We start from the raw sequence: 23,071 nt of genomic DNA, 5'->3' as shown, positions 1-23,071 counted from the left end.
ATAATATCTTGGGGTAATTTTTTGTCAAAAATTAAAATTATAAACTAATAGAATTTTATAATGAAATTTAAAAGATTTTAATTTTTAATTTTTAATTTTTATCTAATTTTAATGAAATTTAAAATAGTATATTTATCTAATTTTAATTTTTAGTAATGCTATTTAACGTAATATTAGAACTTGTAAAAAAATATTGATTTTTTTAAACCTAGTTTAGGGTTTTTTTTTAATTATTATTTTACAATTGAACTTTTTTTTTTTTTTTTTTTGCATTATAAATTATTTACACAAAATTGATTATGAAATTTATTAAAACAATTTATATTAAAAAAAATAAAACTTTGGATAGGTTTTAAAAACATTTTTATATAAAACAATGAAGAATAATTAGTAAAAGAACATTTTTTTATTAATAATAAATTGGCAAAATAACTTTTTAAATAAATTTAATTTGTTTGTTTCAATAATTAAGAATTAGCATATATCTATCTTCCCTCTACTTTTGTAATTATTATTTTTCCTATGCAAACAGTATAAATTTCATAATTTAATAATATTTTATATAACTTTTCTTCTTGATTTTTTTAGTTCTCCCCAGAATAGTTATATATATATATATATATATAGTCTTATCTTTGGGGTAATAAATAAAATGTTAAATTATAAATTGGTCCTATGTCGTTACAGACAAAACTTTTATTTAATCACTATAATTTGGTTAAATATCTCATTGATATGGGCCGTGGGCTGCCCCATCTCCCAATTCAAGATCTAAGTGGTTCACCCCATTTCACTAGTGTCGAAATAGGTCGAGAATCTAAAATAACAGCACACACAAGCCACATACCCCCGAAGGCACCGCTTTGCCAACCATTACCGGGAGGAAAATTCTCATGAAAATATTATGCATTAAAATTAATTCTTAAACATTTCTAAATCTTGAAGAAAAAAAAAAGTCCTTTAAACTACTTTCAACTGCATTCTCAAACATACCCTTAATAATTTGTGTTGAGATTGTTGGGAGAGAGTTCCACATTGATATATTAAGACAATAATCACGAGTTTATAAGTAAGAAATAGTATTGTCATTGGTATGAGGTCTTTCGGGAAAACCAAAAACAAAACTATGAGAGTTTATGCTCAAAGTAGAGAATATCATATCATTGCAGAAGTCCGTGGTTCCCGAACAAAAAGATTCAGCCAGAAAGCACATAGCAAATCTATCAAGTCTTTATGATGATTTATTGGGTTTAATATTATGAGAATGTTCTTGAATTCAAGATAATGTGTTGATATCTCTTACAAATAATTTCTCAACGGAGCTTTATTTATATGTTAGCTTCATGAGTAATGTTTGGTGTCTGTTGCTGCAAGACAGGGGCAGCCTTCTCTGCCTCAAGCTTTCTTAGTGTCGAGGAACTCAGCTTATCTCCACCGGACTCCTCAGTAACTAAATCAACAACTTCAATCTGCAAACCAGAAACATCGAACCGATCGAGTTTAGAATGGGATTTTTTTTTTGGTATTGCAAACAAAGACGATGAGAAAAGACTCGGACCGACCTTCAGTAGCGGAAGCCCGTTCTCGCCACGCTTCTTATTAACCGACATTCCACCTGCTAATGTCTCTTTGCTGCCAAAAGGAATAACCCAGAAAAGCAACATCAGATTTACGGTGAAGGGTTTATTGGAAAATAAACATAGTAATGGGAAAACCTGACAACGATAGCCTCCAAAGTTTTGTCGACAACGGATGGGCCATATGGATCGACGATAGGTTCGACATGTACCAAGAGTGCTGGCTTCACAGACTGCAAAAATCGTCTCACGACGTGACTTGAGAAATGCAAGTAGCAACGAAATAACATTTATTCATAAGATATGAAACGGAGTCAATGAGGAATGAATTTGTTTTCATGAACATATGCCAGAAATGGACTTCTTGGTCCATGGAGTCTAAGCCAGGTCCATGCAGCAAAGTTACAGTTTAAACTTGAAACAAATTTTGCAAGCATAAACTAAAGTTGATGAGTTGTTATAATTAACTTCTAGTCTGTATTACCTTTCAAAAAATGATCAAGAACATGACTAGCTGAGGTCTAGCTGAGTCGTGGGATCATATTCACAACCGATACCATTAAACTGGCTACAAGGGGAGAGGTAGTGTAACAGCCCAAATCCATCACTAACAGATATTGTCCGCTTTAGCCTATTACATATCGCTGTCAGCTCCACGGTTTTAAAACACGGATATTATCCTCTTTGGGTTTTCCCTCTCGAGACTTCCCCTCAAGGTTTTTAAAACGCATCTACTAGAGAGAAGTTTCCATACTCTTATAAAGAATATTTCGTTCTCCTCCCCAACCGATGTGGGATCTTACACAAACAATGAATAACTTCGGTTAGAGCAAAGCCCAAAATGGCCTAACCAAATGATTGTTTAGCCAATGAGGGACTATGCCTAAGGCTGTTGTGGTTGTAGCTCCATCAATTAATCTTTCCGTTCCTCAAAACAAGAACGAAAAAACAAGAGAAAAAAAAGAAAATAAAAAAGAAGCTGAAATGAAGTATAAGATACACCTTTACCATTTTTTTTTATTAACAACTACAGCAAGAAAATCTGCCTAACCCATGAAACCCAAAAAGAAAAAGGTTCTTAAATGAAGTACCTTGACATAATCTACAACATTTTGCATCCTTTCCTCAATGGGTTGTATAAGTTCCCGAAACTGCGATGAAGTAAAAAAGCAATTTAGATTACCATCTCAATCTCGTCGACCCAGAAACAAATAAGGTTTCATCGACATCATCAACAAAACAGCTTTAAATTACATCAAAGAAATAAAGGAGGTGATTATACATCAAGCATCTTATAAGACCTCTAAAGTCACTACTTTTCATGGTGTCCTTCTAGAAAGCAACTTTCCTTCTATAAACGAAATGACAAATACTTGACCTTCATACTTTTCCTTAAAGTAATCGCCCTTGGCTTCTATAAAGAAAATAACTACCTAGAGCACTTGTAAGTGGCAGATTATGTAACAGCCCAAGCCCACTGCTAGCAGATATCGTCCGCTTGGCCTGTTACGTGTCGTCGTCATTCTCACAATTTTAAAATGCGTCACTAGGGAGAGAATTCCACACCCTTATAAGGAATGTTTCGTTTTCCTCTCCAACCGATAGGGGCTCTCACAAATCATTTTCTTTTACCAATCAGTAAATAACGAAGTTGCAGTTCCAATACTGATAGTAGCAGACGGAAAGAACTTCGTGTTGATCGAGGGCTAAACAGACGCATAATATGTTGTAACACTAACTGGCAATGCACTAAAAGTTTGTAAACCACACACTGAATAGATTTCATAAACTCAATACCAGCTATCCAGAATAGAACGAAAGTATGTTTAAAGCTTCCAAATGTTGATAAAGAAAAACTAAAAATGGTCGAACAACAAAGAAAATGAACAAAGATGAAGTAAATGCTGCTAGTTCAGGAAGAGGTGAGTACCTTTTTTTTACTCAGCATAGGACCGTCACAAACTCCAATCAGAATCCGATCCCTAGCCAGCTCTGCTGCAGCCTAAATTCCACCATTTACTACCAAAACTTAAAGGGGAAAAGGCCATTAAAAGTAAGAAGAGATACCTTGAGAAAGAGACGGTGACCGTCGTGTAATCGATCAAAAGTTCCACCAAGAACTACGGATTCATATGAATTTGGAGGAGAGATTTTTGAATCGATTGCCGTATCCTCCGAGATAGTCATTTCTAGGAACCCTAATTTCAAGCTAATGTCAATTGATCGAACAACAGGGCAAAGATCAGCCTGCTAATCTTCTTATTCTACTCATCTTTCCATCAATACTAACAGAAAGTCAAATCATCAAAAGAATAACAAAATCCACTAAAATTTCATTAAATCCAAGAAAGATCAGACGAAATTAAAAAGAACCCTAAAGCCTTTGTAGCTATCCCACGAAACTTCTTAGCTGAAAGGATCGTATGGCTATTACCGCCGTCTGGTTCCTACCTAGAAAACTTTCTTTGATTCTAATTCAGAAACAACATACCTTTGTTTGTTGATTGCTGCCGCTTCCTCCTTTTCTCCTGAAATCAAACTTCTCTCCCTCCTTGACTGCGATTTTAGTAAGTGATTTCCTTGGGAGTGTGGAGTGGAATGGACGACTCCATTTGAGAAAAATCTCTTCCTAACTTGGATTTCTTACTAAAATGATCGTGAATTAAATTATTATAGAATTTTAAAATAAAATAATTGTCGGGTTAGAAGATCGAATCTCCAAGTTCAATCGAGGGAGCACACATCCGAGCAAAACTAATATAGGATACAAACTCAACAAGATAATTTAAGCCGTCCTTTGTGGTATGCCTACCCCTAAAAAGTGTCCTAATAATCTTCATCGTCCTCCTGAACAACTTCTCGAAAGTAGGGTTTAAAATGACTCTCGAAACGGTAAGGGCAAAATTGTAATTTACCATAATATTTAGGGACATAATTGAAACTTACAACTCACATTTTTGTATTCATTGTTTCGTTTCATTTCAATGTTTTTCTTGATGAAGAATAGTGAACTTGCAAACACCAGCGTTGTATTATGTTGTATACTTTTGATCAATGCAGGTCCAAGAACTGCCCAATTCTCTTTTTGGTCTACACGAGCGAATTTTGCAAACACAGTCGACGTCCGATCTAGGATCCATCTTATCCAACATTGAGGCGGGAGATTCAAATTTTAAATCTTTTGATCGAGGTTACATGTGATCATCGGTTTGCCCACCATTGCTCTATGGTAGAGAACAAGTTTTAAAAATCTTAAAAAAAAAAAAAAAAAAACTTAGAAAATATAGGTACAGACAAAGAAACTTGAGGCAATTTGATCATATTGCAAATACATGGTGCAAGAACTTCTTCATCTTCTCCTCCTCCATACTGATCCAAGCATTGACACTACTTGTACTCCCCCGGCTGCCGTTGGCCGGAGAAAGCAACAGCACAAACTCATCGTTCCCATTTGCCACCGGACCACCATGGATTGGCTTCCCGAACCCGAAATCCAGCTCCCTAAACGCCAATTTCCACCAAGCCGAAACATAAAAACTATTCCCATTACAAGTCGCCGGAATGCCTCTATAAACCTCCAGCCAATCAATCGCCGACCTCACATACTCCTCCGTTGAGACTCTTTCAATCCCCTCCTTCACCTTCTCCACGCAAAACGAAAATGGCCGCTCCACCACCTCCGCCGCACGCGCCGCCGCAAACCCAGTCACCACTGCGTTCCCGACGAACCCATCGGGGAGAACCGGGCGGATCTTGGACCGGACATCAACCGCAAAGAGAACCATGGAGATCTCATCCAGCCGGTCTGTATAAACCGCTCGAGTCCTGGCCCGCCAGAGCTGGGCCAATATGGCCTGGAAGGTGGAACACGGAGCGGCGGTACGCTTTAGGGCAGCGATGGTGGAGGGGGAGAAAGGGATAACGGTGTGACGGCGGTTTTCGACGGCGATTGGCGGCGCTGGAGAGGGGGAGAGCTTGGTGACGGTGGTGAAGGCGGAGGGGAGTTTTTGAGTTGGAGAAATGCAAGTGTATTCTTGGTGAGGGTGTGTGATAAGAGGGGGGATTCGAGCTTTGAAGCATGTTCTATTGTTGAAAATGGTTTGGGTTTTGAGGCCTTGGCCGCGGCAGATTGAGGCTAGGTTTTGGAACATATCTGCGGCGGATTTGCCGTCCAAAACGCCGTGGTTCGTCACCATTCCAATCGCATAGCCGCCGCATGCGAACTTCGTAACCTAATAGAAGTAGAGATGATTTAATATCTATGTCATTTGAAGATCTTACAAATTGATGCAACCATTTCTCGTCATATACCTGAATCGTAAACAGAGCTCTTTCCGGGAGGCTTCTATGGAGTCCAGGCCGATGAACTAACTGACAAAAACTCGGATTCGGAAGAGACAAATCCCCAAGTTCCTTCATCATTACCTTCGATTTCGCATTCACAAACACAACGCCGGCATTGTTACAAACCAGTTCCAATCGGCCAGTCTCCCGGTTCACCTGAAGCCGACCGGCCAAGAAATAGTACGGAACCAAAAGCACCGCCATCGCTCTCTTCACCATCCTCGACATCTCCGCCGCCGGACCGTCTTCGAAGAAGTAAACGGTTTCGACGGTGAACGCCACCGCCAGATCGATGTTTGATAGGAAGATTGTTTCCACCGGCATCGGATTGGCCGGAGATAGGAGTTTCAGCGGCTCATCTTTGGTCAGGTCTTCGTCGGTTAAGGAGAAAGGCGCGACGGCCATGGCGGCTTTGAGGCTGATTGAGATTGCAGAGAAGGAGGAGAGAAATCCATGGCGGATTGAGGAATTTTAAAGGAGAAGTGACGATTTCTTTGAGGACGGAGAAAAGTAGGGCATGAAAGTTTCATTGCTGTCAATCTTTCAGCAAAAAGAACATGCTCGTTTCTCGTGGTAGACGGAGAAGGTGATCAGGTTGGTGGTGAATATATAAATTTGAATTTATACCTAATAATTTAGTAAATATAAAAAAGTTGAGGGACTAATTTACAATTAAACAAGATTTGAGTCCTATATGAATTAGGTTGGAATTAGGTTACTATTACCTTGATTAAAAATTCCAACTTTTATTCACTCTTGGGATCCGGCCGGTCCATTCCAACTTTCTATTCATTCGTGGGATCCGAGCGGTCCGGGGGATCACTCGGTTCCTCTCTTCTCGAGAATCCATACATCCCTTATCAGTATACGGATAGCTATCTCTCGAGCACATGTTTAGTTCGACCTCAATGGGAAAATAAAATGGAGCACCTAACAACGTATCTTCACAAACCAAGAACTACGAGATCGCCCCTTTCATTTTGGGGTGACGGAGGGATCGTATCATTCAAGCGTTTTTTTCATACTTTTCCTGGAGGTCGGGAGAAAGCTCCGAAAGCGAAAGAAAGAACATGAAATTGTTGAACCTTTCTTCCGACCAGGAGATTTGAAAAAAGATGGATTATAATCTATTTTCAAGTTGGTTGGGTTGACCTAACAAATAAAATGTCAACTTACAAACCAGCCCAAAATTTTTATTTTCAAAAAATTCAACCGAATCCAAATCAAAAGAAAAAATCTAACATATTTGAATTGGGTGGTTTAGATCAGTCTAATTCTCAGAATCATTTAAACACTTCTAATAATTATTGTTGGTATACGTATATTACTCGCAGTTACACCTATAGTTAATCATTTAAACACTTCTAATAATTATTGTTGGTATACGTATATTACTCGCAGTTACACCTATAGTTAGGTAATAGTGATATTAAATAAACCACCATATAATATAATTTTTCAAGCATTGAAATACGTGTAACGTTCAAATTTTTAGAAATTATGTTGAATATTATATTATATTTTTTTTTGCATATGTGAAATNGAATCATTTAAACACTTCTAATAATTATTGTTGGTATACGTATATTACTCGCAGTTACACCTATAGTTAGGTAATAGTGATATTAAATAAACCACCATATAATATAATTTTTCAAGCATTGAAATACGCTGTAACGTTCAAATTTTTAGAAATTATGTTGAATATTATATTATATTTTTTTTTGCATATGTGAAATACGCTGTAACGTTCAAATTTTTAGAAATTATGTTGAATATTATATTATATTTTTTTTTGCATATGTGAAATTTTGTAGAGATCATTGTCTCGATCTCGTAAAAGTATATAGAGAATTTCATGGAATAAAAAATGAAATAGGAGATGAGGACGAGGACACGGAAGACTTCCCCGTCTTTACCTTAATTTCATGGATTTTAGATCAAAGTATCGAATAGAAGGTGCGGACAATGACATGGAAGACTTTTCCGTCTTTACCCTAATTTCATAGATTTGAGAATTTATTAAACTCAAGATTGGTTCTAAATTGACCAATAAAATTATTATTATTAAAAAAAACATTTTCAATCAGTTTCTTATTTAAAAAATGTGATTTTCAAAATTTTAAACAATATTTAATCTCTTATTTTATTTTCATAAATTAATAATTTAGAAATATATGATAAATTCAAGTCAAGGCGCATCTCTACATATAAAAGATAAATAGGAAAAATATTGTTTTTTTATTTAAAAATATTATAATATCTTTTATATCTAATTATTAGAAACAAAATTAATCTTTAAAATAATTTATTTAAAAATATTATAATATCTTTTATATCTAATTATTAGAAACAAAATTAATCTTTAAAATAATCAATAAATTCATGAAACAAAGTTGTGATATTCTACCAAGAGGGGAACCAAACATTTCTTACAAGGATGCGAAATCTCTTCCTTATAGATATGTTTTAAAACTAGGAGGCTAGTGACAATGCGTAACAAAAGGATGCGAAATCTCTTCCTTATAGATATGTTTTAAAACTAGGAGGCTAGTGACAATGCGTAACAAGTCAAATCAAATAATATCTGTTAGCGGTGGATTTAGACCGTTACAAATGGTGTTAAAGCTAGCTCAATTAACTAAAGTACACATTCTTGATCAAAAAGTTAGAATAAAAAATGATATAATTTTTAACGGAGGTAATAATCGTGAGGTACAGGTAATTGTGAGATTTTACGAGCTTTCTTATTTTAAAAAAATGAGATATTTTTAGAATGTCGAGCAATAAAAAATTAGAAATTTTTTTGATTTATTTTCCGGAGCTAAAACTTTAGTAGTTGAGTTTCGAGACGAAACAAAAAATATATATTACCAATATTACCCCTAAATCTAATCCATGTTTTATCCGGAAGTAAGTTGACGAAAACCAATCCATTCAAAACATTTGACTCCTCCACCCAAAAAAAAAAAAAAAAAAAAAAAAAAAACGAAATTATTTAATTTAATGTTCCAACTATATATTTTTAACTTTTTAAAATAATAAATACACAAAGAAAGCCCAATGGGTCATTTCAGAACATTAAAAAAATAAAACACATAAAAAAAAATTTATTTCCAAAAAAAGCCAGATTTACAACTCCACGCGCCAACTCGCACGTGTACTAACACCCCTAAAAAATAAGCGCCCCACAACTTTCATTTCCGCCGCAACAACACAACCCACACACGTGGCATGATTTTATTCGATAAACATATCATCTCTTGGTGAATACGCCTGTAGATGATCCAATCGACCACCGAATCATGATCGCCACGTGTCACACGACTCGCCGTCGCCGCCGCCGCGCGTGGTGGCGCTCATCTCCGTCCATCGAAACGAACCTCAGCCCCCGCTTTCTCTCTCTATAATAAGCCCTCTCTCTCTCTCTCTTCGTCCTTTTTCTCTCTGAGAAGCACAGAAACAAGTTAGCTTTGTTTCTTTTTCTTTATTTTCTTCTTATATATCGTCCATGGTTTTTTGCTTTGAATTCTGTATTTATCGCCATGGGAGCGTAACTTTTCCTTAAACCAGGTACTGTTCTTCTTCCTTACGAGTATAATTTACTAGTATTTCCATTTTATACTGTATTCACTACTCGTAGATGGTTTTGCGGTGGTTTGTTGTTTCGAAAACTCGTTTTGTAAATTTCTTTTCACGTTTGTTTTTCTATCATATGTTCGATTTTGTTAATGGATTGATGAAACTTCAGGAATCCGTCTTGTGAGTTCGTAGACACGACATGGTTTCGCTTATAACAGGAAGAGAATAAAACGTCACGCCGGTTTTTGAATTTTGTTCGATTTTTGTCTTAGTGTTACTTAGAGCTTTTGATGCGTTTGCTTGAGTAGATTAGTTTAATTTCGTTGGATCACATTGGGATAATCTCTGAGAACGTTTTCTTACTCGAGTTTTGATATTTAAGTTTAGAGTGGAGCTTTTTTTGAAGTCATGGGACGTTTTGGGCTTAAAACATGGATCTGGATATGACTGCGATGAATTGAGTTTGAACACTTTGTTCTTCTTTTCGCTTTTAAGAGATTTTTTTAAATGTATGTATGGATCTTTGTAACCTTTTCTTTGATTAATTTGGTAGATTTGAAACGCAGTTTTTATCTGTAAATTTTGTGTTCTTCCATATGGATGAATATGATTTGTAATGGTAGGTTTTGACATGATATTTTCTGTTTTCCTTTGCATTGGGTTTAGTATTTGGAATTCGCTTCAACTAGTTGTGGCGGATCTAATTGGCTGCTAATCAACGTTTTTATGCCTGTGTTGAAGACAACTTTCTCATACGTAATTAAATCTTGCTAGTTTAATGCTTCTTGATATGATAATTATAGAATTAGTTGAAGATAAGAAGATATGCTGTAGGGATGTCATGTTATGAATGGATTTTGCAGATGGATACAGTTCAAATAAAAAGCAAAGGTACTTGCAGCGAAGATATGTCACCTGAGCAGTCTGTTTCTCCGGAAATTTCGAGTTCATGGGATGACTTTGGAGATTCTGAGGCTCTTCCTCAAATTGGGGATGAATTTCAAGCAATAATTCCCCCTCTTATGGTCAAATCAGACTATTTAGAGCTTTTGAAAAGTCAAGCTGATGGTTTGCATGATATTTATGTTGGATTTCCTGCACCGGTAGCTCGTATTGATGATTTTGGGATTCTGAAACAGATGCAAACTAATGGTAGTAATAATATTGTTCTGGCATCAAACCAAAATGACTTAGAAGCTAGAGAGGCTAGAACCTGTGATGCCATGGAAAACAAGGATTTTCTGTTGCATCAAGAAATGAAGATGAAAATGAATGAAAACAATGTTGATAATGGCCAATGGGTGATTCCTGTTTCCTTGAATGATTCCTGGAGTGACATGGAAATGGCTAGTCTTCTACTTGGATTATACATTTTTGGGAAGAACCTCGTTCAGGTGAAGAAATTTGTTGGAACAAAACAGATGGGTGATATTCTTTCATTCTATTATGGGAAATTTTATGGATCTGAGAAATACCGCAGATGGTCGGCATGTCGTAAAGCAAGAGGCAAGAAATGCATTTGTGGACAGAAGTTATTTAGTGGCTGGAGGCAACAGGAGTTGTCATCTCGCTTGCTTTCCTCATTATCAGAGGAAAAGCACAATACCTTAGTGGAGGTAAGTTCAATTTTTCCTTGATGTTAGATCATACAACAACTTATCCTCACATTTGCTACCTCACCTCACCAATGTTGAAGAACAATAAAATTAAAGAATACCTGCTGTGAAACTAGCATGTGCTTATTTAGAGAGCCAGTCAAGGGTCGGCAGCCCATATTTTCAGTGGAGAATGTAGAACTGACACCCTGATTTTGTAGCAGTAGCACAAAAGAATAGACACAGTACAGTTCCACTTATTTTACTCATTGAAATGCTCAAATCATTCTTCCTATCCAAAAAACACACCTTTTTATTTATTTATTTATTTCTTCAATTTCACGAATAATTTTTTAACCGCCCAAACCCCTTGCTAGCATATATTGTTCGGTTTAATCCGTTACGTATTGCCGTCAGCCTCACAATTTTAAAACGCGTCTACTAGGGAGAAGTTTCCACACCCTTATGAGGAATGTTTCGTTTCCTTCTCCAACTGGATTTGAGATCTCATAATCCACCCCCCTTGGAGGCCTAGCGTCCTCGCTTGCACACCATTTATTGTCTGGCTCTCATACTATTTGTAATAGCCTAGCCCACCACTAGTAGATATTATCCACTTTAACCCGTTACGTATTGCCATCAGTCTCACGATTTTATAACGCGTCTCCTATAGAGAGGTTTCCACACCCTTATAAGGAATATTTTGTTCCCCCTCCAACTGACCTGAGATCCAACGTATTTATGTAATCTTGACCCCATCTTATTTATGTAATCTTGACCCCATTTACTTATTCACTATGGTAAAGTATGTGGTGCTAACAGACTTTCTTTAACATTTTGTCCTTTTTTTTTAACTTTTTTACGGATAGCTTAAGTTGATGTAAAAATAGACATTTCTTTGTTGTTTATGTAGTCTTGACCTGCTTGGAAATCTACAGCAGACGCCTGAAATTATTCTGACATTTCATCCTATAATAATAATATGTATTTTGTTTCCCAAGATCTCAACTTTTGGTACATTGACAGGTTTCTAGGAGATTTGTTGAGGGTAAAGTATCGCTAGAGGGATATGTACTCTCTTTGAAAGCTACAGTTGGGTTAAATGCACTTGTAGAGGCTGTTGGAATTGGTAAAGGAAAACAAGATCTCACCATCCCCACCATGGATCCAATTAAGTCTAGTCACGCTCATCCTGCCCGGCCAGAAATTCCAGTTGGTAAAGCATGTTCCACACTAACACCTGATGAAATCGTCAAATTTCTAACAGGAGGTTTTAGGTTGAGCAAAGCCCGATCGAGTGATCTCTTCTGGGAGGCTGTTTGGCCCCGCTTGTTAGCAAAAGGGTGGCACTCCGAGCAGGCTAACAATTATGTTACTACTTTTGGTTTAAAACACTCTTTGGTGTTCTTGATCCCTGATGTGAAGAAATTCTGCAGAAGAAAACAAGTTAAGGGAGAACATTACTTTGATTCCATTAGTGATGTCCTGAGTAAGGTTGCTTCAGACCCTGGGCTTCTTGATCTTGACATTGTTGTAGAAAAACACTGCAGTGACAAGGAAAGTAGTGAGCTGTCTGGCAAAACAAAGCAGGATCAGGAAGATTTTCCTAGTCAGCAACGTTACTGCTATCTTAAGCCACGAACTCCTGTTCATAGTACAGATACAATGAAATTCATGGTAGTTGATACAAGTTTGGCTGATGAAAGCACACCTAAAGTCCGAGAACTACGAAGTTTGCCAGTCGAATTTACAAATATATATTCATCCAAAAGTAGTTCTGAAGATGATGAGCATATTTCTTCAGAGATTTTGATGGATGATACTCATTCTGATAATACTATGCATTTTGACAAGGAAGTAACTGACATTTCCAGAGCCACAAGAGTCAGCTTGGATAAAGAAGTTCATATTGATGAGGAAACTTGTGCTGATAATTCTTCAAATAATGAGTCTCCAGATGATGGCAGCCTACATTCTACTAATATCAACGTGAAAATTCAGGAGGATAAGCAATCTTTACTGGACAACACACAAGAAAGAAAGGCTATTCAGTGCCAAATGAGCCAGGGAAACCCCAAATCTGATATTGATATCACTGCTTATACCAAACCAAGCTGGGAATTAAACACTTGCAGTCAACAAGCAAGCTACGGTTCATTTAAAATATTCACAGATCCTGAGCTAAAAGATCGGGAGCACAGTTCATTTGATCGTTACGATTTAAACCGCGACATTCTCGTACAAATCGATTCGTCCAAGGAGAACTGGCCATTGTCTTCTTTGTCCAGGAGCAGTACAGTTACTAGTTGTATTGATGTTCCACAAAGTAGACATGTTCCTCATTCTTTGATCGACCTTAATTTGCCGATTCCTCAAGATTCCGACAGCCATGGAAGTTCCACCACAGAAATGAAAGAACAAAAAAGTGTGGATATTTCAGAACGTGACTCAACCATAGTTTCTAGACGACAAAGTAATCGAAACCGACCACCGACAACTCGAGCTCTCGAAGCTCATGCTTTAGGACTATTGGATGTAAAACAGAAGCGAAAGAGTAGGGATGTCTTTCTAGAAGAGAATTGTATGTTGAGCACTTCTGAGCAGGCTCATGCAAGGTGAGTCACACAGATAAGTTTGAACTAGATGACAGATAAAGTACTATTTGCAATGACAATGGCAATATGTTCCAAAAACTGGAAGCTTAGTTAGACATAGAACAAATGCTACTTTGTAATCTATTTGAGCCTTATGGTGAACCAAGTCTCCTTGCCAACTTCGACCAGTTCTCGGTGGTAATTCAGAAACCAAGCCCCCTTAGTTGTCTCTTAAGTTATTTTTTGCTGCACACAGTTCGTATCTCGGTCAACGTTTTTCTTTGATCACTCCGTTCTCGAACGCCCCTCGTTTTTGCTCTGTGCAGTGTCCAGTAGTGAAAGTAAAACATGTCCTGTGAGTTATGGCTTCATCTTCCCATCCTCAGCAAGAAAGCTGGTGATTATGCTATATGCTCCGTCCACCCGGCTATGTCGAATGTAAATATCTAACAAGAAGGTTAAGGAGGTCTGGAATGGATTACTTCAGTGTAGAATCAATGGCAGAAGGTTGGTGTATCTGTTTCCTTTTTAGAGCAGACAGATTCCAGAAGCTAAACTGCTAATCATTGTGCAGGTTCTAAGTTCTTACCTTTTGAATGGAATGGAAGATGGGCGTTGTTCGTTTGTTCATATTTCTCTTTGGAAAACAGAAGTTAGACAAAGAACCAAGCAAATATGTGGAATACCTTAGAACCAAGTAATCATGTTGAACTGTTTGGTTTGGTTTGCTGAGTTTTTATTATTTTCTGAAATATTTATAGATCTTGTAAAGTTTTTATTATCGATTCATGGACACGTTTGCGTTGAGAATTATTGAAAGGAGAATTATTATAAGGAATTGTCTCACGTCCTCTAATTAAGAGGAAGATCATGTGTTCATAAATAAGGGACACTAGAGGCCTTTTAGAGTTACGAGAACTATTCTCACAGTGGACGATATCATATCGTTGTGTAGGTTCATGATTCCTAATATGATAACAGAGTAATGCTCTTAACTTATTCATGTCAATAGAATTCTCAAATGTTGAACAAAGAAATTGTGAGCCAAAAGTGATCAAATGTCGAACAAATGATGTGAGAAAGAAGTTATGAGAGTTTATGTTCAAAGTGGACAATATCATTCTACTAGTGGATGTTCGTGAATCTTAACATTTTGGTCTCTTGTTTTTTTTATAAATAAAGTTCGACAAACTAGGAAGAAAAAGAAAATTATTTGTCAATAATTTTGTAAATTATATATATTTTTAAAACGATTGAAGGTATTAATTTATTAGTTTTTTTCTGTAAGAATTTCAAAGAGGCATCCGGATTGGGAAGTATTGAATTGACCGGTTCATCCGTTTGCCTAAGAAACCTGTTTTCTTCGTTCTTATAAAATACCAAACTCTGATCCAAAACCTTACTCTGCCACGTCTGGCCGCCGATCTCCCTGAACCTCCCAAGTCCCCGATCTCCAGTCTCCGATTCTCTTTCCTTTTCCGTTCTAAGAAATCTTCCCATGGAAAGATCCATGGAGATCAAGGTTGTCTCTGCCAGAGACCTAAACAACGTCAATTTCCTCATGAAGATGGACGTTTACACCGTCGTCAAGCTCGTGACCACCGTCAACGCCAAGTCTAAATCCAGCCAGAGATTCAAAACTCCCGTCGATAAAGAAGGTGGCAGCAATCCGATCTGGAATTTCTCTATCAAATTCGCTATCGACGAGGCCGCCGCTAGGGCTAACCGCCTTACCCTGAATTTCAAGCTCTGTTGCCAGCGGAATCTCGGCGATAGGGATATCGGCAAGGTCTACGTTCCGGTGAAGGAGCTTCTTGATTCCGCCGGCGACGGAAAAGGCGATTCGATGCAGCATCTTAGTTATCAGGTGAGAAAACCGTCTGGAAATCCCCAGGGGGTCTTAAATTTCTCCTTCAAATTTGCGGACAATTCGCCATCCGGTCCTGTTCAACCGGGACCGGTCCAGTCTTATAGCCCGGTTTCCGCGGAGTCGAGTTCATTCGCCGTCGCTCACGGTGGGGCTTTTCCTCCTCCTCTGCCTCCTCGGTCGGAAGCTTACCATCCAACTTCGAATTCGCACCCGATCCCTCCACCGAAAGTGGTGTCGCAGGAGGCAGGGTATACAGTTTACCCGCAGCTGCCAATGGGATACAGCGCGTACTCTCCGGCGCCATCGTACGACTCGTACGTACCGGCACCGTTGTACAGCTCGTACGCGCCGGAGCGGTCTCAACCTGAGTATGGTTACAATCACCAACAGCGGCCATCTGCGCCGGCGTATGGGTACCGGCCTCCGCCGGCCTACGCATATCCTCCGCAGCCGTCGTATTATCCGCCGAAGCCGCAGAGGAAGAAGAACCACATGGGATTAGGATTGGGAGCTGGGTTGGTTGGGGGAATGTTGGGCGGGCTGTTGATCGGAGATATAGCATCGGACGCCGCAGACGGCTGATTTCACTTTTGATGTAAAGGATGTGGTCTGTATATCTGTTTTTTAGCCTTTTGGTTTGTGCAAAATTCTCCAACTTTTGTATACTCAACAACATTCATTTGTGAGAATTCTTTTTTTAAGGTCGATTTGTGAACAGTTTGTTCGTCGACTCACCGACTCAGGCTTCAATCATCAGCCTATAGTTTAATATATACTAAAAAAAATATTTGGTTGAATTTTGTTGCTGAAGATAGTACCGGCCCTCTGACTCTAGACTCACTCTTCACGGATATATTTCACTCACTCTTGAGAGATATATTTCACTGTAGCTAGGCGATGATGAGACAAATGTTGTCGGATTGCTTCGTCCAAGAAAAACTCCACACCCATCACTTTCCCTTTGAAACTGTCCGAGTTTTAGGTGACAAGGGAATGACGGGCTTGTTCGGCTAAATGAACTTGCAATTGTGCGGCACCAAGAAAGTCACAACACTATAGTACATTTTGAAGTTTGTTGGAAGCAAGAGTATAACAACACTATAGTACATTTTGAAGCCGGTTGGAAGAAGAGTGTAACAACACTATAGTACATTTTGAGTACATCTTGAAGTTGGTAGGCCTAGACATAATTTTTTCCGAAACATCATACTTCCTAGAACACTATAACATGGAAAGATAGAAGTTGACAACCAATCATATCCGTACATTTTTTAGGCATTTTATGTCTGAAAAGACATAAAATACTAGAAGATGGAACCAGACATAAAACACTAGAAGATGGAAAGACAAACAGTAGAACATGGAAAGATACAGTAACAGCAGCACATGAAAAGACATAAAGAGTTTGACTTGACTTGCAACTATGGACAACAAGCCTTAGATGCATGACCGTGACACCGAGCACAACAAAGTATGAGCAAGAAAATGGGAATAAACTTAAATATAAGTTAACATTTTTAATAGATCCTTCATTTTTTATTGTTTTAATAATAGGTTTGAATTTAAAAAAGCCCTCAACTTTGATGATATATTTAATTTTATTTAAATTCAATAGATTATTTTTTGATATAAAATAAAAAATTTAAAGAGATATTTATTGTGTGGGGGTGTGAATTGTAATTTAACAAATTTTTATGGGCTTTCCTAATATCAGGCCTGGGCTTTCTTTACTAATCGTTCAGCTTTTCAAGTAGGGTTTCTTCAAACTCTCCACAGAAAATCCCCGATAAAGTGGTACCCATCTGAATATAAACGCTCAAACCTCCAAAACCTCCAAAACCTCCAAAACCACCGCGCCACCGCCCAATCTCCCTGCTCCGACCACCGAAGATGAGGCCTCTAGACGAGAAGGAGACCACTGCCGTGTTCGAAAAGCTACACAAATTCACCGGAAACAACCTCAAGAACATCGTCGAGAATCCCGCTCACGAAGGCCCCGAACAAAATCCCGGCCGCTACTGCTTCCGCCTCCACAAAAACAAGGTCTATTACGTCAGCGATTCTCTTGTCAAGCGAGCCACCAACGTAGCCCGTAACAATCTCGTGGCTCTCGGCACATGCATTGGCAAGTTCACTCATGGCGGCAGTTTTCATCTCACCGTTCACTCGCTAGGTCTCTTGTCCGCCAATGCCAGACACAAGGTTTGGCTTAAACCTACCTCTGAGATGTCTTTTTTGTATGGGAACCATGTTTTGAAAGGAGGCTTAGGGCGGATTACTGAAAATATTGCTCCTGGTGATGGAGTCGTTGTGTATTCTATGTCGGACATACCTTTGGGATTCGGAATTGCGGCGAAGTCCACTCAGGATTGTAGGAAGTTGGACCCTAATGGGATTGTGGTTCTTCATCAGTCGGATATTGGAGAGTATTTGAGGATGGAGGATGAGCTTTGAATCAACAATGAAGACGAGTTGACTCGTTTTGGGTATCATATTACTCGAGCATTTCTTGTGAAGTTCGTGGATTGAGAGGATTTTGAGCCCAAATTGGTATACTGCCTTAGGCATGATGTCAAATTTGTAAGTTCTGCACACCTTGGTGTTAAGTTTTGTCGCTTTTAAGAGTGTTAAATTTATGAGAACAATGAAACTATTGCCCAATTGCGGGCTATTTAATGTCATAGAGATCAGATAGTGCCTATTGCTTTGCTGCATACAAATAATTTCTTCTTGTTATGATCGTATTAATGATTTTCTTTGATGATCTGTTGTTAATCCACTTTGACAAGCATGTGCCATGTGGGGTTAGTGGTCTGTTATTTTTTTTCGTAGCAAGATGCCAAGCTTCTCATTTTTGTCTCGGTCATTGCTTATTGCAAGCTTCTCATTTCGTAGCAAGATAATCAAACTTGTGGTGAATTGAGCTAGAATGATCCTCCCTAGAAATGAGTTTTCTTAGTGGACTTGTTGGAGTCCCAAGGATTTTGGTTTTCAGCTAGTTTCCTTTTCTGGGTGTTGGTTTCTGAGGACTTTTGTAATATTGTAGGCGATTATAGCTCTTTGTCTTCTTCGAGTTCCACGACACAGTTGTATAACCCTAGAACAGATTTGTGAGGTCGTCCATTTTTCTTGTAACAGCCCAAGCCCACTGCTTGTTTTCTTTGGTCTCTCCCTTCCGGGCTTCCCCTCAAGATTTTTAAAATGCCTTTGCTAGGTTGTGTTTCCACACCCTTATCAAGAATGTTTCGTTCTTCCCACATCTATTGGAGGGATCTCACAATCCACCTAGCCCAAGCCCATCGCTAACACATATTATCATCTTTGGGTTTTCCCTCAAGGTTTTTAAAATGCACGCGTCTGCCAATGAGAGATTTCCACACCCGTATAAGGTTTCGTTCTCTCCAACCAATTTGGGATCTCACACTTCTTCCATGTCCAAGTCTTTGTTTTGCCATTTTGTGGTGTAACCAGATTCATTTTTGGTCTGTTCAATACGCGTTAAAGATAAACTGCCTACCTCTTAGAAGTTTTGCTGAGATGAGTGCAGGCTTATTTAGATTTATGAATAAGCATCAAAGACTATGCTTGAAAATGTTTTCATTTTTTCATTAGATTTGAATATCCTATTGTTGAGCTAATGAGCTTTTTCTCACCTTCTTGATTTGATGGGTAGGTTCATATATTTTCATTTTCATGTTGGGTTTTGGCATTCATCGAATATGATTGATTTTGAGTATTTTTGTTGGTTGAACTTTGTACAAAAACCAGCCTTGGTTTCACTTCAGTTGCTACATGATCTCCTAAAAGCATGGCCAATCAACAGGTGGGCTATTGGTGGATTATTGTGGCATTTTTACCCAAAATCTGGTTCAATCAACTGGAACAGATAAAATTCACTTCATTTCTGCCTTTTTTCTGAGGGTGGTTCTTAATTCTATCTCATAATCTAGTATGAGCTGTTTGGTCTTTTCATTATAATCATTTAGTTTTTTCTCTTAAGTTTTCCTTATAAGTATACATTTTGAGTCCTAAAGTACATATATTTGAGTATGTAATTGCCAACTACCAAATATATATAGCCATAACTTGTTTTTTCTTTTGTTCTTTGGACGTGTTTTAATGATGTTACTTTAGGAAAAATAGAGGCTTATAATAGTTATAGCTTGCCTATGTGATTCGTGGTTGTAATCTAGGTACTATAAGAAAGCAAATATAATATACAACTTAGACTTTTAACACTTTAAATTTGAAATCTCTTTCCAAGTACTTAGAATGTCATTTTAGGGCACAGATAGAAAGACGTTTATAACAATAGTTCAAATCCAACTTCTTAGACTTTTAACACTTTGAATTTGAAATCTCTTTCTAAGTACTTAGAATGTCATTTTAGGGCACAGATTGAAAGACGTTTATAACAATAGTTCAAATCCTAGGGTAAAGGAACATACCTTCCATCGAATCATATGAATGGTTAGGGTGTAGTATAGCTCTCTTATCTTGTACTAATAAAGATGACAAAAGTTGAAAGGAGTCTATTTTAAGAATAATGCAACCAAGCTAGAGTACACGAGCTCCAGAGGCAAGAACATTTTATCTACTTAGTTATGCTACTGTCTTGTCGATGAGCTTGCCAAGAGTTTGCAATGTAAAGGTTTGGTTTGACATTGTGTTATATTATTCTTGAAAATATGTGTTTTCAGGTACAGATTTCTCTATTCAAAATCTGTTGATAAATTTAGATGGTCTAGAGATGGATTTATCTACCGACCTTTTTGATTGATAACCATTAGATGATCATTAAACACGAGACTAGCTACACGCCTACGTCATACGAGATGATCGAGAACATTGGTGCCCATATCCAAATAGGAATGGGTTTTGAGCTATGCATCCAATGGCTCGTTTAAATTTAAAAAAGAAAAAAAAAATCAAAATCTCAATTTTATGATAATATCGATGAATATTTCTAAAAAACATGTTATAAATAAAAATTAATAAAAAAAATATTTAAATTCATACATTAAAGATTCTAAATTTCTTGTTATTAATATTATATTATTATTATTTTTTATGATGTAATAGAAATATAGATTCACCAGAAGTGAAAGTAAACTTTCTTCCCCCATAACATGGGCTATGCGTTGACCCATCAGGCTACTCTTATCGGCACCTGTCTGTGATGCATGCACGTGCTGTGTTAGGTCACCTAACCCCACATATAATATATATATATATATCAATATAATTACCCTTAGCTAATTTCTTTTATTTATTTATTTATATTTTTTCTTGGGCGTCTAATTATGCATGGGAGCTATTTTCTTAGCTGAAGTCTATGCATGAAAACCATCCAAAAAAATGATGTTTTTGCATATAGACCCTTCCTCTCTTGCTATCTATTTAATAAGGACAGAAACTCGGGCACGAGATAAAATTCTCGACTTCATCGTTAAATTAACGAAAAATAATTTAGAAGTAAAATAACGTGGCTATATTGGTAATTTTATACGGTTGGATGAACGGGAAATTTTTGAAATATTTTTAATAAATTAGAGTAGGGGGCGGACAAGGTGGGACACTATATCAACTTTGTAAGAGAAAAATGAAAATTAATTCAAACCTCTTTTCAATTTACTTACGTGTCAATTCCCCGTTCCTCTTTACCTGCTTTCATTTCACTTTTTTTTAGTTCGATACCCATTAGAGATGTCTATTTAACCCGTACGGCCTACGGTTTCACTTCGAGGGAATCCGCTCCAAACATGGTGGGAAATCCCCATTTAAATGATGGATATGAGGGAGAGTGAAGAGAGATTTCTTCTTGATCCATGTGAATTCTCCACGGGAATCCCTACCCTCTAATCCATGTAAATAAAAGGGATTTTTGCAGAAAGCACGGACAAAACATCTCTTACGATACCATTAGATGCAAGTTCAAAATTTATCTTTCTATATATTGTAGACAAAAAGGTAAAAAGTTCGAATCTTTGCACCGATCTGAAGAGAATCAAATTGTTTTAGCCTAAAATAAACCCGAACATAGTTTAAAGTTACGATATTTATTACACATCAAACCACACTATCAATCAATCACCCATGAAAATAAACAACATTAAAAAAAAAAAAAAAAAACTTTAATGAAGCAAACAAAAGAACACAACCCGAGAGAGAGAGAGAGAGAGGGAGAGAGATGACAAAAAACGACGTCGTGTGATGGGAGGGGAAAAGGGTCCTACAATCACTGGGACTGCATGTCCTTAACATGAAAAAGATTACGATTCCTGACAACGACGTCGTATAAGTGCCTAGCCTTGACCTTGTTGAAGTCCGTGGGAAGGGAAATAAGGTCCACAGAAGAAGGCTTATGAAACTGCACAATCTCTGCATCTTCGTAGTAAATTTCCCATCCCAAACTCAACAGCTTGTTCTTAAGCACCGTCAATGTCGTCATCGCCTCGTTCGTCGCCGTGTAAATTAGAACATTCCGCCCCCGGTTTCTGCTGCCTCCGCCGCCCTCCGCCAGCCGGATCACCCCGTTGTCGAACACCCAAACGCCCGACATTGTCTGTTTCAGAGATTTACAATGGGGTTTGGGGAATAATGTGGGGATTGCTAACATAGGGTTATATATATAGAGAGAGACCAAACTTTAATGCTTATTTTTTTGGATATGGAGGCTAATGTGAAGTGGGGTCTTCCCAAAATTTAAAAAAGAATCCAAATTTATCGTGCCTAATTTGCTCCACTATCAATTATCGAAATGGTTATTTTTGTAATGGTCCAGGCTTCAAAGAAGACAATATCTACTAGCGGTGGACCTGGGTCGTTACAAATAATATTAGAGTCAAACATCGGACGATGTGCCAACCTTCTCGCTGTTCCTTGAAGGGAATAGACACGAGGCAGTATGCCAGTAAGGACTCTGGCCCCAAATAGGGGTGGATAAGGCGGGAGTTCCACATCGATTGAAGAAAGGAACGAGTGCTAGCGAGGACGCTGGACCCAGAAGGAGGTGAATTGTGATGTCCCACATTGGTTGTAGAGGAGAACAAAACACTTTTATAAGGGTGTGGAAACCTCCTCTTAGTAGACGCATTTTAAAGCCTTGATGGGAAGTCCAGAAGGAAAAGCCCAAAGAGAACAATATCTGTTAGCGGTGGACCTGGGCTGTTACAATTTTGTTCATACGGATTTCTTCTCTTGTGCCGAGAGCTCGAAACTCCGACTCTCTTAGAAGCTAGTAGTTGCGTTTGACAATCCCGTTATGAACATGTCTTGTTATCATATGTCAAGGGTCGGTTAGGTTTTGTGCATTGGGTCGAATTCCTTTGAGTTACATCTTGCGATCGTAATTTCTAAGCTTAGTGTTTCACGCATTGGGTAGAGCCTAATTCATGTAACGTGTTTGATGGGAGTTAAGAATTCGAACCTTTAGTCTCTTGATCGAACGTAAGTGTCAATTATTGTATGAATTTTACGGAAAAAAAAAAAAAAAAACCTTGGGGTTGT

The 23,071-nt window shown here is 37.8% G+C and overlaps 6 protein-coding genes and 1 long non-coding RNA gene across 13 annotated transcripts; 4 read left to right on the top strand and 3 right to left on the bottom strand.

Moving 5' to 3' along the window:
* Positions 1–1,146: 1,146 nt before the first annotated feature.
* Positions 1,147–4,395, bottom strand: LOC111472344 (phosphopantetheine adenylyltransferase). Of its 5 annotated transcripts, none has more exons than XM_023118016.1 (7): positions 4,069–4,395; positions 3,645–3,862; positions 3,508–3,579; positions 2,669–2,728; positions 1,716–1,810; positions 1,563–1,632; positions 1,147–1,469 (listed from the first exon to the last, which is right to left on the bottom strand). In XM_023118016.1, exons 2-7 carry the CDS (start codon positions 3,762–3,764, stop codon positions 1,329–1,331), a joined length of 558 nt encoding a protein of 185 aa, XP_022973784.1. In that variant the 5' UTR covers positions 3,765–3,862; positions 4,069–4,395; the 3' UTR covers positions 1,147–1,328. The 5 variants fall into 5 exon arrangements, with proteins under 5 accessions (XP_022973784.1, XP_022973785.1, XP_022973787.1 ...); XM_023118017.1 differs by having other exon boundaries at positions 3,645–3,849; XM_023118019.1 differs by having other exon boundaries at positions 3,645–3,786.
* LOC111472347 lies at positions 1,817–2,531 on the top strand. Its single transcript, XR_002715403.1, has 2 exons — positions 1,817–2,235; positions 2,294–2,531. It is a non-coding gene; the product is annotated as an uncharacterized LOC111472347 (long non-coding RNA).
* A 313-nt stretch (positions 4,396–4,708) lies between the features above and the next one.
* LOC111472340 (omega-hydroxypalmitate O-feruloyl transferase-like) lies at positions 4,709–6,508 on the bottom strand. Its single transcript, XM_023118010.1, has 2 exons — positions 5,889–6,508; positions 4,709–5,809 (listed from the first exon to the last, which is right to left on the bottom strand). The coding sequence occupies exons 1-2, from the start codon at positions 6,324–6,326 to the stop codon at positions 4,895–4,897; spliced, it is 1,353 nt and encodes a 450-aa protein (XP_022973778.1). The 5' UTR covers positions 6,327–6,508; the 3' UTR covers positions 4,709–4,894.
* A 2,825-nt stretch (positions 6,509–9,333) lies between these two features.
* Positions 9,334–14,505, top strand: LOC111472337. Of its 3 annotated transcripts, none has more exons than XM_023118008.1 (3): positions 9,334–9,494; positions 10,367–11,119; positions 12,125–14,505. In XM_023118008.1, exons 2-3 carry the CDS (start codon positions 10,367–10,369, stop codon positions 13,715–13,717), a joined length of 2,346 nt encoding a protein of 781 aa, XP_022973776.1. In that variant the 5' UTR covers positions 9,334–9,494; the 3' UTR covers positions 13,718–14,505. The 3 variants fall into 3 exon arrangements, 2 of the variants coding, with proteins under 2 accessions (XP_022973776.1, XP_022973775.1); XM_023118007.1 differs by having other exon boundaries at positions 9,673–11,119; XR_002715402.1 differs by lacking the exon at positions 9,334–9,494 and having other exon boundaries at positions 9,501–11,119; positions 12,125–14,199; positions 14,267–14,505.
* Positions 14,506–15,009: 504 nt separating this feature from the next.
* Positions 15,010–16,356, top strand: LOC111472341 (protein SRC2-like). The gene has a single exon (XM_023118011.1). It carries the CDS (start codon positions 15,191–15,193, stop codon positions 16,142–16,144), a length of 954 nt encoding a protein of 317 aa, XP_022973779.1. The 5' UTR covers positions 15,010–15,190; the 3' UTR covers positions 16,145–16,356.
* A 968-nt stretch (positions 16,357–17,324) lies between these two features.
* On the top strand, positions 17,325–18,321 carry LOC111472343 (60S ribosome subunit biogenesis protein NIP7 homolog). The gene has a single exon (XM_023118014.1). It carries the CDS (start codon positions 17,453–17,455, stop codon positions 18,014–18,016), a length of 564 nt encoding a protein of 187 aa, XP_022973782.1. The 5' UTR covers positions 17,325–17,452; the 3' UTR covers positions 18,017–18,321.
* A 3,256-nt stretch (positions 18,322–21,577) lies between these two features.
* On the bottom strand, positions 21,578–22,148 carry LOC111472346 (flowering-promoting factor 1-like protein 2). Its single transcript, XM_023118022.1, has one exon. The coding sequence runs from the start codon at positions 22,122–22,124 to the stop codon at positions 21,801–21,803; it is 324 nt and encodes a 107-aa protein (XP_022973790.1). The 5' UTR covers positions 22,125–22,148; the 3' UTR covers positions 21,578–21,800.
* Between the last annotated feature and the right edge of the window lie 923 nt (positions 22,149–23,071).

Source organism: Cucurbita maxima, unplaced genomic scaffold, assembly GCF_002738345.1.
Source record: "Cucurbita maxima cultivar Rimu unplaced genomic scaffold, Cmax_1.0 Cma_Scf00069, whole genome shotgun sequence".
In the NCBI taxonomy this organism is placed as follows: domain Eukaryota; kingdom Viridiplantae; phylum Streptophyta; class Magnoliopsida; order Cucurbitales; family Cucurbitaceae; genus Cucurbita; species Cucurbita maxima.
Note: the sequence above shows the minus strand (reverse complement) of the source record. Positions and strands in the feature narration are given on the sequence as shown.

Excerpts from the sequence above, each read along its gene's own strand:
- LOC111472340 (XM_023118010.1), bottom strand. The coding sequence starts at position 6,326 with ATGGCCGTCGCGCCTTTCTCCTTAACCGACGAAGACCTGACCAAAGAT. Across the intron at positions 5,810-5,888 it reads GAGCTCTGTTTACGATTCAG|GTTACGAAGTTCGCATGCGG; the intron begins GTATATGACGAG and ends TACTTCTATTAG.
- LOC111472344 (XM_023118016.1), bottom strand. The coding sequence starts at position 3,764 with ATGACTATCTCGGAGGATACGGCAATCGATTCAAAAATCTCTCCTCCA. Across the intron at positions 1,633-1,715 it reads TTGGAGGCTATCGTTGTCAG|CAAAGAGACATTAGCAGGTG; the intron begins GTTTTCCCATTA and ends TCCTTTTGGCAG. Across the intron at positions 1,470-1,562 it reads ACGGGCTTCCGCTACTGAAG|ATTGAAGTTGTTGATTTAGT; the intron begins GTCGGTCCGAGT and ends TCTGGTTTGCAG.
- LOC111472346 (XM_023118022.1), bottom strand. The coding sequence starts at position 22,124 with ATGTCGGGCGTTTGGGTGTTCGACAACGGGGTGATCCGGCTGGCGGAG.
- LOC111472341 (XM_023118011.1), top strand. The coding sequence starts at position 15,191 with ATGGAAAGATCCATGGAGATCAAGGTTGTCTCTGCCAGAGACCTAAAC.
- LOC111472343 (XM_023118014.1), top strand. The coding sequence starts at position 17,453 with ATGAGGCCTCTAGACGAGAAGGAGACCACTGCCGTGTTCGAAAAGCTA.
- LOC111472337 (XM_023118007.1), top strand. The coding sequence starts at position 10,340 with ATGTCATGTTATGAATGGATTTTGCAGATGGATACAGTTCAAATAAAA. Across the intron at positions 11,120-12,124 it reads AGCACAATACCTTAGTGGAG|GTTTCTAGGAGATTTGTTGA; the intron begins GTAAGTTCAATT and ends GTACATTGACAG.